The sequence below is a fragment of the Sminthopsis crassicaudata genome, chromosome 4, assembly GCF_048593235.1.
Source record: "Sminthopsis crassicaudata isolate SCR6 chromosome 4, ASM4859323v1, whole genome shotgun sequence".
NCBI classification, from domain to species: Eukaryota; Metazoa; Chordata; class Mammalia; order Dasyuromorphia; family Dasyuridae; genus Sminthopsis; species Sminthopsis crassicaudata.
In genome coordinates this window covers 171,948,450-171,961,678 of record NC_133620.1, presented here as the reverse complement: position 1 = coordinate 171,961,678, position 13,229 = coordinate 171,948,450, and the positions used below count along the sequence as shown (strand labels likewise).

General features: G+C 35.1%; 2 protein-coding genes across 6 annotated transcripts in view; both read right to left on the bottom strand.

The window, feature by feature from the left end:
* Nucleotides 1-6,945, bottom strand: part of KIAA0408 (KIAA0408 ortholog) — a 47,009-nt gene extending 40,064 nt beyond the window's left edge. For 2 of the 4 annotated variants that reach the window (XM_074309885.1, XM_074309886.1), the window contains exon 1: nucleotides 6,828-6,940. The gene's annotated coding sequence lies outside the window, so the exon portion shown is untranslated. Of the gene's footprint in view, nucleotides 1-6,827 lie in introns of all 4 variants that reach the window. The other 2 variants (XM_074309884.1, XM_074309887.1) reach the window with 2 other exon arrangements.
* Nucleotides 1,793-13,229, bottom strand: part of MTCL3 (MTCL family member 3) — a 41,191-nt gene continuing 29,754 nt past the window's right edge. Inside the window, exons 6-7 of one of the 2 annotated variants that reach the window (XM_074309881.1) lie at nucleotides 8,645-9,820; nucleotides 1,793-7,156 (exon numbers count right to left, since the gene is read on the bottom strand). In XM_074309881.1, coding sequence (XP_074165982.1) covers nucleotides 7,046-7,156; nucleotides 8,645-9,820 — 1,287 coding nt within the window. In that variant the 3' untranslated portion in view covers nucleotides 1,793-7,045. The remainder of the gene's footprint in view (nucleotides 7,157-8,644; nucleotides 9,821-13,229) is intronic. The other variant, XM_074309882.1, reaches the window with a different exon arrangement.

Here is a 13,229-nt window from a genome sequence, read left to right as displayed (position 1 = left end):
ATGGAGAAGGTAATGGCAAGAGGCATCTGAGTAATGGGAGATAATGAGGAGGATAAGAGAGGGAATTAATTCATGGTAGATGGCCTCATATTTTTTCTTTAAAATATGAGGTTTACAAATAGATATTCATTAAATATATGTAAGTATATTTACACAAATATAAATAAAAATTCAGCTAAAAAGGTGGGGAGGGGCAACTAAGTGGTGCAATGGATAGAATACCAGCCCTAAAGTCAGAAGGACTTGAGTTCAAATCTGGCCTTAGGTACTTAACACTCCCTAGCTGTGTGATCCTGGGCAGTCACTTAACCTCAACTGCCTCAAAATAAAAAATGGGGAAGAGGGAGTCTTGTTTGGAGATTTGAGGATAGATGAAAATATTTGGAAAAGCTGCTGTAAAGAGTGGGATAGAGAACTGAAAAGGGAATTGTAAAATGACTGCCTAACAGTAGTGAGGGCTCAACTGATGTTGTGTAATATAAATCTGCAGTAGACCCAATCAGAATTACTGCATGATTTTCTGTACTTTCATTCAGATGCATGTGGATAAAAATATGATAAGGGCAAGAGGGACTTAAGGGGACAATGTAGAACTGGTTCACTAGAGGGTCGAGATGGGGAAAAGAGCAGTTAGTGCAGGGAAGATAGGCTTAGGGAAAATGAATGATGAGTCCAGGAATAAAATGATGCAGGTCAGTATCATGGTGGTGGCAGGGTCAGAGGAAGAAGGGGTTTACTTGAGAGATTTTGCCAAGGCAAAAATCAAGAAGTTTTGGTGATAGATACTCAATTGGATTGTAAACCCAGGTGACTAGAATGATTGTGATAGCCTCAAAAAGAAGAGAGAAGTGAAAAAGAGTGAAGGGTTTTTACTACATAGAATTCCCAATACCTCGAATTTTGCCCACCTGCATTTTGGATTTCCTTCACAGGCTAATTGTACACTATTTCAAAGTCTGATTCTTTTTGTACAGCAAAACAACTATTTGGACATGCATACATATATTGTATTTAATTTATACTTTAACATATTTAACATGTATTGGTCAACCTGCCATGGGGGAGAAGGAGGGGAAAAATTAGAACAAAAGGTTTGGCAATTGTCAATGTTGTAAAATTACCCATGCATATATCTGGTAAAGAAAAACTATTAAAATAAAATTTTTTTAAAAAGTGAAGGGTTTTGGGGGGGATGAGGTGACATTAATGATTCCAGTTTTGGACATGTGGAGTTTAAGATGTCTAGAGGACATCTTGTTGGAAATGTTGAATAGAAAGTCTGAGATACAAAACTAGGAGTCAAAAGAGAGGTTAAGGCTTTATAAGTAGATCTGAAAATCATCAACATAAAAGTTATAATTGCATCTCTGAGAGTTAATGAGATCACTAAATGAAACAATAGAGAGGGAAAAAGAGAAGAGGGTCTGGGGCTGAGCTTGTTGGTTACTCACAGTTATCAGGAATAACCGACATGAATTTCCAGCAAAGAAGACTAAGAAGGAATATTCAGATAGCTAGGAAGAGAACCAAAAAGAGTGACGACCTGAAAACTCGAGAATATCGAGAAAAGGAAAATAAGTTAGAGTGAAAGGGTGCAGACAGGTCAAGAAAGTTGAGGTTTGAGAAAAGGCACTAAATTTGTTACTTCCAAATATTTAGTGACTTTGGGGAAAGAGCAGTTTTGATTGAATGATGATGATGGAAGCCAAAGTATAAAGAGTTAAGAAGATAATTTTTAGAAAATAGGCATAGGCATTTGTTATTAACAGCTTTCTTAAGGAGCTTAGCTACAAAAGCAAAATGATGGCTAGGAGTGATAAAGGTTTTTTTTTTTTTTTTTTTTTTAGGTTGGGGGAGACATGGAAGAATGATATAGGAACAGTTAAAGCTTTTTGAAATATACCGAAGTTCTGGATTTAGGTCAAGATGCCAGTCTGATTCAATTAAATAAGAAAAGATTTGAAAAAGAGAAGCATTATAGATCAATGCATATGGAGTTGGAGAACCAGGTACAAATTCTACTCTGCCACTAGGGGGCCTATGTGACCTTCAGCAAGTCACTTTAATTCTCTGAATTTTAGTGTTTTGGTTTTTTTTGTTTGTTTTTATTTTTTTTTTTCCCCGAGGCTGGGGTTAAGTGACTTGCCCAGGGTCACACATCTAAGAAGTGTTAAGTGTCTGAGATCAGATTTGAACTCGGGTCCTCCTGAATTCAAAGCTGGTGCTCTATCCACTGCACCACCTAGCTGCCCCAGAATTTTAGTTTCTTAATCTTTAAAATTATAGGGGTACATTCTATGACTCTAAGGTTCCTTCCAACTCTAACCCTATAACTAGATGGTCCCAAAAGTCTCTTCTGGGGAACTATGTGATACAATGGATAGAGTACTGAACCTGGAGTCAAAAAGACTCATCATCCTGAGTCCAAATCTGACCTCAGTTGCTAGTTGTATGACTATGGAGAAGTTACATAATCCTGTTTGCCTCAATTTCCTCATCTGGAGAAGGAGATGGCAAATCATTCCAGTATTTTTGCCCAAAAAACCCCAAATGAGGTCATGATGAGTCAGATATGATTGAAAATAACTGAACAAAAAAAGGCACTTCTAGCTATAAATCTACAATCCTATGAGCTTAGTGGGTGTTTTGATTCCCAGTGATCTTTAATATAAAGAGTACTAGATTTATACTCTAATATGAAGAGTACTTGGCTTCAAATTATGGCTTTTCTCAATGATAGCATTTATACTTACCTTTAATGAATCTATCGTAGAGGTTTTATGTCTGTCTAATTTGTGAAGTTACATTTAGAAGGATAATTATATTTGCATAACTATGTTCAATTCATTGAACATGACAGATTCCAAGGTGAATGTCATTTTCACTTTCATCCTAAAGAATTTTTTTGCTTTGTTTTGATATGTTTTGACTATGACCTGTGATTACATCATTGTGGTGAATTGCCTATGTATAAGTTCCTTCAACCAGTGCCTACCCAGTCACTCTCAGTGCATTAGTGTTTTGTATTCTTCAATAGGTGACTAAGATACCAACAAGCTAACTGCAGTTCTGCAACCAGACTGTGTCAGGAGAAGACCTTGAACTTCAACTTCCTAACTCCAAGAAAACTACTATGTAATGAAGTCTTTTTAATTAAGGATATACTCTATCCTTTTTAATTTTCAAAAGATTCATCACCTATTATTGCACAACTATGTGGTGATAAAACTCTTCATATGTTGCTAGGCTCATCTTTAGACATACACAATATTACTGGGCCTGGACTGAAAGCCTCTCTAGCTTTTCCACACTATAATGAAACAGTAAAGAAGGACTTTCTATAAAGATTATGCTAATGATGATAATACTAATTAACCTCTATGTAACACTTTAAGATTTGCAAAGAACTTTGCACAAAGATTATCATACTTTCATCTTGGAAGGAATCCTAGGAAGTACATATTATTATTACCCCCATTTTATAGATAAAGAAACTGAGGTGGAGGGGAAGTTAGGTGATGCAGTGGATAGAGCACCAGCCTCAAGTGAGGAGGATCTGAGTTCAAATCTGGTATGAGACACTTAACACTTTTTATTTGTGTGATCCTGGGCAAGTCACTCAACCCCAGCCTCAGGGAAAAAAATAAACTGAGGTGGAGTTTTAGATATGTGTCTAGCATCACATACTCTGCAGCAGGACTGATACTCACACTCCCTTTCTCTATCCACTATGCCATCTATATACTACTATATGTCTTCATGATCTATAAAAATTGTAAATAGTTAAAAAGGAGTATGCAACCAATTTCTGGTTCCAAAATATTGGTGTGCAGTTGAAAATGAATGCCACATTCTACAAACTATGCATTTCACGTGGACATAATCTCCTTTGAAATTTGTAACAGTATTCTAGCAGCATGTATGTACAAGATGGGAAAAGTCAAATCTAATGTATTTTTTAATTTTTAAATAAATTTTTGTTCTCAGTCATTTTCTTTTAGTAACAGAACCAAATGCTACTCTTGGAAAAATACTGTTCCAAAAGCATATCTGAAAATTTTCATGCTAGAATTTGTTTTGGAGAGTAGATTGTGACTTTGGTTTGAGATCAAGCAAAGTAGAAAAAGAAATCTGAATGATTCCATTTGAGTTATTTTATAAAGGGCTAGCCTCAATTTAACCTAACATCTTACAAATCTCTGCTTGTGATCTTTGGCTCTCTGACTAAAAGAATCTACAGAAAGTGATGCTGCATTCTGACAAATTACAACTGCATCTAAGAATATTCAAAACTCACTTTCTAAGTTTGTAAACAGTTTTAGCTATAATGATGAATAATGAAGTATGTGTATATATGTAGGTTTTTATACTCATACGTACATTTTTGATTAAAAATAATAAAATCTATATAAAGAATACACTTATAAATAAATTTATAAATATAAATAAATAATGTTATATACCTTTTGGGAGCTTACAGAGCACTTTCTCTTTTTTAGGGTAGAAGAATCTGATAAGATTCATAGTTAAGTATTTTTTATTTCTGGGCCCAAGATACACTATTCCTATACTTCATCAAGTTTCTTCAGCCATTACACATTTACCACTAAATCTAGTAAACTCATAACTAAAATAAATACCTAGAAACATTTCTGGAGATTACTGGATCTGTAAATATCAAAAATCAAATCACTAGAGAGATATCTGTTCACTTGATCCACTGAAGTCTATCCACATTTGTTAGAGCATGGGGAACTCAGAAAATGACTTCTATTTTTATGAAATATTGGAAATTTGAATGTGCCATTAAAAACTTTTATTTCTGTGAGTAAAAACTGCATATATTCATGTATTTTTCATTGAAATATGTTTTACAATATGACATGGAAATGTTTTGCATAATTTTATATGTGCCTTATCAATGAGAAAAGTAAAAATGGAGAGGGAGGGAGAGAATTTAGAACTCAAAATTTTAAAAACAAATATTAAAAATTGTTTTATGTGTAACCAGGAGAAAATAATATATTAAAACAAAAAAACTTTTGAAATATTATAAAATTGTGAGGACATCAAAAGGGACCTCCCTTGGTTGAGGAGGATAAGTAGGGATATGAGTTAAAAATATGAGAATATAGGGAAATAGGTGAAACTGATGAATGTAATTTTAATGGGACCAAGTTGAAAGCTAAGCCACTAGAAACAGAACTGGAAATAGTAGATGATTTAAGAAGAGATTTGAAAATGGAAAACAAACACAGTACATTCCAATGACTAAAGAACTGAACTCGGAGCAAGGAAGATGGGAAGACCCTTACAAGGGTCAATTCTAACAATCTATGATTGGGGTTTAAATACTTTTGAATGGTAAAGGCAGTTGAGTTTACTGAAAGGAAGGACCATTTATAACTATTGTTAGCGAATATATTCCAATTCCTGAGCTGACTACTGAGATAGGCTGGGTATAAGAATATAATCTTTTATAATAGAAGACAGTATCAAACAGAATTGAACTGAAATAATTTGCCTTTGTAGATTTTTTGTTTATTTTACATTTCCCAAACCCTTAATTTTCTAGCAAAGCTTTTCAACTTTAACGTCTTTTTTATTTTAGATGAACCAAGAAAGAATAGACACTACTGACTCTGGGTCATGAGATTTGGTGGAAGGAAGAATGAATCAGAGAATTAAAATTCCTTCAATATATATTTTAAGCTGATGATAGTTGAAGAGAAAAGGAAAAAAATACTTTAGAGAAGGAATTGAAAACTCAGATTCAGAAACTGTTTCCAATCTCTCAGGGAAGATTTCTTCACAATACAATGAATGTTATGTAGAATGTAAGTTTCTTGAGGGAAGAGATTATTACATATTTTTATCTTTGTATTTTTAGCATTTAGCTTAGTGTCTGTCATACAGTCAGTGCCTGGTTAATAATACTCATTGAATTGAACTGAAAATGTGGAATAAATTGGTGATAAACCTTTTAGGAAAATCATAATCACATAGCCAGGGAATTAGCCTTCCTTTTTCAGTGGAGATTTGTGTAGGGGTAGGTATGACAGAAGACAGCAGTTCTTGGATTTGTCTGATCTAGTTTAATGAAGCAATGCAATAACATTTACATTTCTAAATTAACTGAATTACTACCCACTTTTCTGTTACAATAGCACATCTTTTCAGAACATAATCTCCATTTCTGCACACTACCATGGTCCCAATCATTTCTACACATCCCATTTCCAAGGAAGTTTCCTTGAGTAGTTATGAATTGATTATTGGACCTGGAGTCAGGAAAACATGAACTTAAGATCTCTGACACTTATGAGCTGTGTGACCATGGGTAAGTCACAAAACTTCTCAAAATCTCATTTTTTCTAACTTGTAAAAGATGGGGATAATACTTCATTCTTCATAGGAATTGTTATGAGTCTCAAAAGACATAATATAAATAAAGTGGATTTCCCTTCCCCTCCTCCCCCACCAAGTGCCTTGCACATAGTAGACTCTTAATAATAAGTTTAGACTGAACATTTAAATGAACCCATCTTTGTTAGAAAATGTAAATAAAGCTGTTTCAACTTTTCAAATATTCATTTTTATGACTATCTGCATTTATGTGGCCAGTTAGGGCAATCATCATATTATTCTTCTCCACCTTCTCCTCCCAAACTTTCTTTTTAGATCTGTCATCTAAAAACATGGATCATCTGAGGAATTCAAAGAATTGCTCAGTCAAGATAATGAGGATGACTACAGTAAAAATTACCTAAAAGAAGAAATCCAAAGTTAAAGTGATTCACAGAAAATTATGCTGACTCTTTTCTTACCTGAAATATTCTTGTAGACAGGATTCTTATATCAATCAGTTGCTTTGGCTGTGTGTGTATATGTGTGTCTTTTTTTTTTTTAAGAAACAAGCAGTCTTCAGTGTTTTTATATCATTGGCTACTACAGAAACTATACTTCTGTTACTTCTTATCTTGGAGGGTGGACAAAATAAACAAATGAAAAATAATACTACAATGAACAGTAAATGACGAAAAGCTTACAGCACAAAAAACAGTGTAAAAAGAAAGACAAGTTTAAATATTGTTGTGTAGGAAAGTGACGAAAATAATACAAGAATGAGAATAAGTAAAATGATAGGCTGGAACATCTGGGAAGGTAAATACAGAGACAAACAAAAGAGTTAATTAGTGACCATCCAAAAAACTGCCATCCAATAAGCAACAATGCAATACTGCTTTAGTAAAGAAGGGGAAAATCCCATAGTTTAAGCCTATATTTCCCAGAGTATCTACCTGAAAACCCACTGTATGTACTATTTTCTCTCATTCAGAAGAGAAAGGCACTCTCACATCTTCCCTCCCTTTCCCACCTCAGGACCATTTTTGTCAAGTCATATGCTCACAATTCCTGTGATTTGTGCCATAAGGAAACCCAAAGCAAATGGGTATGTTAAAGGAGAGGAAGATTTTTAAGCTTTCAATTTCAAACTCCAAGTTTCACCCCTAAGCTCATTATTCCTCAATCCATTCCACTTCTTCCACTTCCTCCACAGTTTGTCATAGAAAGATTACCAGAAAGGTTTAAAGTAACATAAGTTCATGCTGTTTCTAGGTGTTACTGAAAATATTAAAGTAATCCAGAATTATGTGTCAGTAACTAACTGATCTCTTGATAAAAGCATATAAATTCTTCATCTCTTTTCAATACTTCAGTATAATGGATTAGGTGGAGAATTGTTGAGGATTTTATTAATGGAAGGAAGATATCAGGTTGGACTGGCTTCATATAATAGTGCCAGTCTTTTTTTTTTTTTTGCTCTATATTCAATTGCTGATGTACAGTTGATACACACAGCATGTATACCTCTTTCTACAATAGAAAATTTAAAACGCCTGGTGCTTTGAACTAAACATTATTTCTTCATCAGCCCCTGTTATGAAACCAGGAGAGAAGGAAGAAAGCTATTTTTTTCTTTCATAGAGACAATTATGCTATTCCCCCCTCCCTTGAAATTTATCTATTTATCTTTAGGCTTATTATTGATTTAAGCTACAAGGTAAATATACTTGCTTTCTTAGCACTATCTACTTCAGGATTTGTCTTGGGACAGAATTTTTCAAATGACATTGAAATCCTGTCCTTGTAGTGAAATGTACTTCTTAATTTTTTGTGTTAAATTTTCAGGTTCTACCTCTAAGGAAGATTAAATGGCAAATCTATGCTTTGGATCTTGGAGAATGTAGTTTAGCCTGTAGTCAGGCATTCTGTAAAACAGTACCCCCTAAGAAAGCATGAGGAGAGGCAGGGGGAAATAACCAATTCCAGGCTTTAAGATATCAAGAAATTTGGAATTTAAAGTTTTATTCTTAAGTAAAATGTAAAGAAAACAATTACTAAGAAAATAATAAAATTCAAGCATGAGGGAGCATAAAAAAGACTGGGCATGTTATATGTAATTCAAAAGCAAACTCCGTTGCAATATCCAAAAAGAATTGGTGAACTTTATCATACTTAGACCAGTAAGTCAGGGAGTGTATCATAATAACTAACCTATAAATACAGACTAAATACACAGACCTCACCTATGAGGAAGTGATTTTTTCGACAACTTAGGATGCAATAGGAGGAACTGTACCTGACTAACAGACAATGGCTCATCTGCACTTCTGTCATCTGATGACTTTGGAACTTCTAGCCTGTCGATGAAAGTCTGGAGTTCTTTCCGAAATGCCTTCATCTGTGCATTTATCCGGTAAAGCAGTTCATGCTCCCGGATTCTGCTGCCATCATCTTCCTCATCCATCAGTCCAAACAGATCCCCATTAGCCACATAAATTCTTGCCTCGGTGATGATGGTACTAGTGTCTGAGATCAGCCGGTCTATTGTCTTTCCCAGACGTTCTGCTTCTGAGCGGATGTCCTTCATTTGCTGCCGGTCTGTGAAGTTTTTTTGCCAGGTGGTTGGTGTTGGATAGAAGGATCTGGTTGGGGTGAGGCATCGGATGTTACGGACCTCCTCTGAGTCGCTCTCTCCACCAATGGGCCCTTCCCTTTTGCGGTGTGGTGGGCGGGAATCATCATCACTTTCTTTCTTTCCAGCATCACTTTCAGCATCACTATCCCTGGGGCTACCTCTAATCCCCAGGTGAGAGGCCAAGTCATAACGCTGCATATTGGACATGAGTACTCGGTTTTCATACTGCAACTGCATAACTTTGCCACTCAGCTCATTAATCTGCATGCGTGCAGCCTTCAACTCCTCCTGGAGGGCTTCAGTCTTGGCGCTGTCATGGTGCCTTGAGCTTTCATGGGCCCCAGACTTGTACTTATACTTATTCAACTCTGTAGTTATCCTTTTGTTTTGTTCCTCCAGGTCAGCCAAGTTCCTTCTGAGCAGTTCTGTTTCATCTTCCACTAATTGCAGGTGTTGCCTTAACTCAGAGAGGGATTCACTCTGCTCCCTCATGAGGGGATTAGATGACCCATTAAAGTCATCTCCTCTCAAATCATCAAGTTCAGCTTTCAAGCCTCTGTTCTCTACCTCCAGTTCCACTATTTTCCTTCCTAGAATGTTGGCTTCTTCTTCCACCAGTCTGAGACGAAGCTTAAGCTCAGCTTCCCTTGTGGTGGGAGGTCCTCCAGCTTCCCCTTTGGGTAAAGGACTGTCCAGGTCTCCATAAAATGACCTGTATTTTTGGAGCTCATGCTCAAATCTGTCCTTCTCTTTATCAATCTTTGCCATTTTCTTTCGCATCAGAGCAGCTTCTTCCTTGACAAATTGCAGCTGGCATTTCAGATCTTCACTATCCTCCTCATTTTAAAAAAGACAGAGAAAAGAACAGAAATCATTTTTATGTAAATTATGAAAATGAATAATCAAAAAAGACACCTGCAAAAATAATTTCCTTTCCCTCATGGCTAGGCTCCAATTCAAAGGTTATGTATGTCAAGGAGAGGAAAGAAGATATAAAGAACATTTCTGTTTGTGCATCAAAGAAGTTTGTGCAATTACTTGACAAATAAATGTTTGGGAAGTTATAGTTCTGAATATGGAGTAAGAGAAAGGACTATGATAAACAGCAATTGTATGCACATACATTAATCATTGTCTATGATAACTGTACAATTAAAATGTGGTAAAGGAGTTTACAATAGACAAATCTGGCAAAGTCAGACAATATCATCAATTAACAAGCATTTATTAAGTGCTTACTCTGTGCCAGAGATGGTGCTTGTCATAGAGGATACCAAAAACAAAAGTCAGAGAATCCTCCTCTCAGGGAACTTCTGTTTTATTAGGGAATACAAAGTCCCCACATATAAACAAGTTCAAGACACATTTTGATAAAGATACAGTGATGGGAGGCACTAACAACTAGGGATGTCAAGAATGGCACTTTACTAAATCTTGAAGGGAATGAGAGATTCCAAGAGGTAGAGATGAGGAGGGAAGGTGTTTCTTATATGGGTAACAGTCTGTGCAAAGGCAAAGATCTGGGAGATGGGAAGTTGTATAGAAAGGCATGACTAATTTAGTTAGATTGCAAAGTGATATATAATCAGCCAGGGAAGACAGATTGGCATCAATTGGTGTTTTAGATGCTAAATTAATTTTCATTTTTAACCTAAAGGCAATGAGGAGCCACTGAAACATCTGAAGTAGAGGAATGACATTCAGATAAATATATGAATATTTATTAATACTTTAGGAATATCAATTTCACAGTTATACAAAGGATAGACTTGAGAGGAGAAAGATTGAATATAGAGAGCAAAATTCAAATGTTATTTTAATCATAAATGCAAGAGGTGATGAGGGACTGCACTTGAGTGGTTATGGTATAAGTGATAAGAACAGGGATGTTGTAAGAGATTTAGGATATGGAATGAACAATTTATCAGACAGTTTAGAGAGTAGGAGTGAAAAACCAAGGTTGATTCCTAGGTTATCATTCTGGATAATGAGAAGAAAGGTGTAGCACTCAGTTGAAAAAGGGAAATTAGAGGAAGGAGTATATACTTAAATGGAAATATAATGAGTTCTGCTTTTATCATGTTGAGTTTGAGATACAGATGGGATACAGATAGTAAACAGTTGGAAATATGGGTCTAGAGAGCTGAGGAGATAGAAGAGGGTAGGAGTGGGACAAGGAAGCATAGATCTCACCTTGAAAGAAAACACAGACTTACTCTGGGGAAAAACTCTCTGAACTTCTCAAGAAAGAGCTTTCTTTAAACACCAAGTGCTTGGTGTTATGACTGTATTCTCTTTTCTGAGCCTATGTTTCCTAATTTGTAAAATACAGACAGCAATATTTAAACTATCAACTTTATAATGTTGTGAAGAATGTTGTTTGTGTAAACCACAAATATAAATGCAAGCAATCTATTTTAATTGTATAATGTTGGTTATTATACTAAAAATGATTTACTGGAAGGCAACTAGTTTGAGAAGTCTGAAATTCATACCACATGAGAAATGGTTTAAGAAATTATACATTTTAAGACCAAAAAAGAGAGCAACTAGGTGGTGCAATGGATAGAGCACCAGCCTTGAATTCAGGAGGACCTGAGTTCAAATTTGATCTCAGACACTTATCACTTCCTAGTTGTGTGATCAGCCTCAGGGGAAAAAAAAAAGGACCAAAAAAGAAGAGGAAATCAACACATGCAAATATGATAGTTGTCTTCAAGTACTTAGAAGTATTAGACTTATTTTTTAATTTCCTAAAAATTAAAATAATCCCAAAGTGGAATGGGCTGATTCATACCAAATTTGGATGATAATTTGTCCAGTATATTATACATGGAATATTTGCTTTTTTTCTCCCCCAGTTATTCACAGGACTAGATGACCATTGAATTCTTATCATCGCTGAAATTATGTATAATTATTATATATCCTATTTCTATTTTTTCTTTTCTTTTTTTTAAATGGAGTTCAGATACAAATGGTCTTGGGCCAGAGAGTTCTACTATTATTATTGTTCTTTTATTCTGAGTTCTATAAAATGAAGATAAAATGCTGGCTTTAACTACCTTTTGGTATTTTTTTGGTGAATATCAAATGGGCTTTGAGGGCTATTATGCCATAAAAGAAGGAGAAAAGGTTTGAAGTCAGGAAGACTTAGATTCAATCCATGCCTTCTTCATATATAAGCTGTGTGTTTCTGGGTAAACCATTTAATTCTTAATAAAGGAGTATTCCATTTAGTTTTTATGGGCTTTTGAGAGCTAAAAGATTTTCAGTGTGAGCATTTATACCTCTGAAATCATCAAATGCTACACATCAGAGTCTGACTTTTTTGTTGTTGATTGTATAGATTCAGGAAAGTAATAGAAAATATGTCAATAAAAGAAATTAAACATCAGTTCTGGAGTCAGGAGAACCTGAGTTCAAATTTGGCTCCAGACACAATACTTATTAGCTGTGTGATCCTAGGAAAGTTATTTAACCTCAACTGCCTTACCAAAAATAAATAAATAAATGAATGAAGGAGATTAAACCTGATAATGTTCTGTGCTTACATTTCCTTCCTTCCCCCCAGAAAGCCAGTTATTAAACATTTGCTACATGTCCCTAGTCTCTAGTATTAGATCATTCTATAGAACTACAAATTATAGAGTGTGTCTAGAATTGGTAGAGGGTGTTCTCATCAGGAATGCTCAAAGTAGATGAAATTTCAGGTCCAGGACAAAGCCAAAAATAAATAAGCTTCATCTATAGGAGTAGGCTAGTACTGGCAAGGGATAGCATATGCTACATATGATAATTCACTATAAGAACTGAGAAGTTACAGCAAATTAGACAAACTCAGAGACTGAGAAAGAAGAGGAGAGCAGGGACGTGACATATATGATATATTCAGATGGAGAAAAGAGACCTATTAGAGCAAATGTAGCAACGAACATTATCTACAAGAAAGAAGAGAATTGAAAGGAAGACATTGATGTAGAAGAAGATGATGGTGAAAGTGAAGCAAAATATAAAGAGGAGGAAGAAAATGAAAAGAAATATAGGCAATGGTAGCTTCTTTGTTTTTGTTTTCTGTAAAAGAATACAAAAGGTGATGGGAATAGAATAAAGGAGATGAGAGAACCAATTGGGGGAAATAGGACAAATGGAAAACCATTTTAGAAAATTAATTATTGTGGAAACTATTTTGTCAGGCATGAAAATTACTGCTCAGAAAAAAAAAATCATGGGATGGAGACCATAG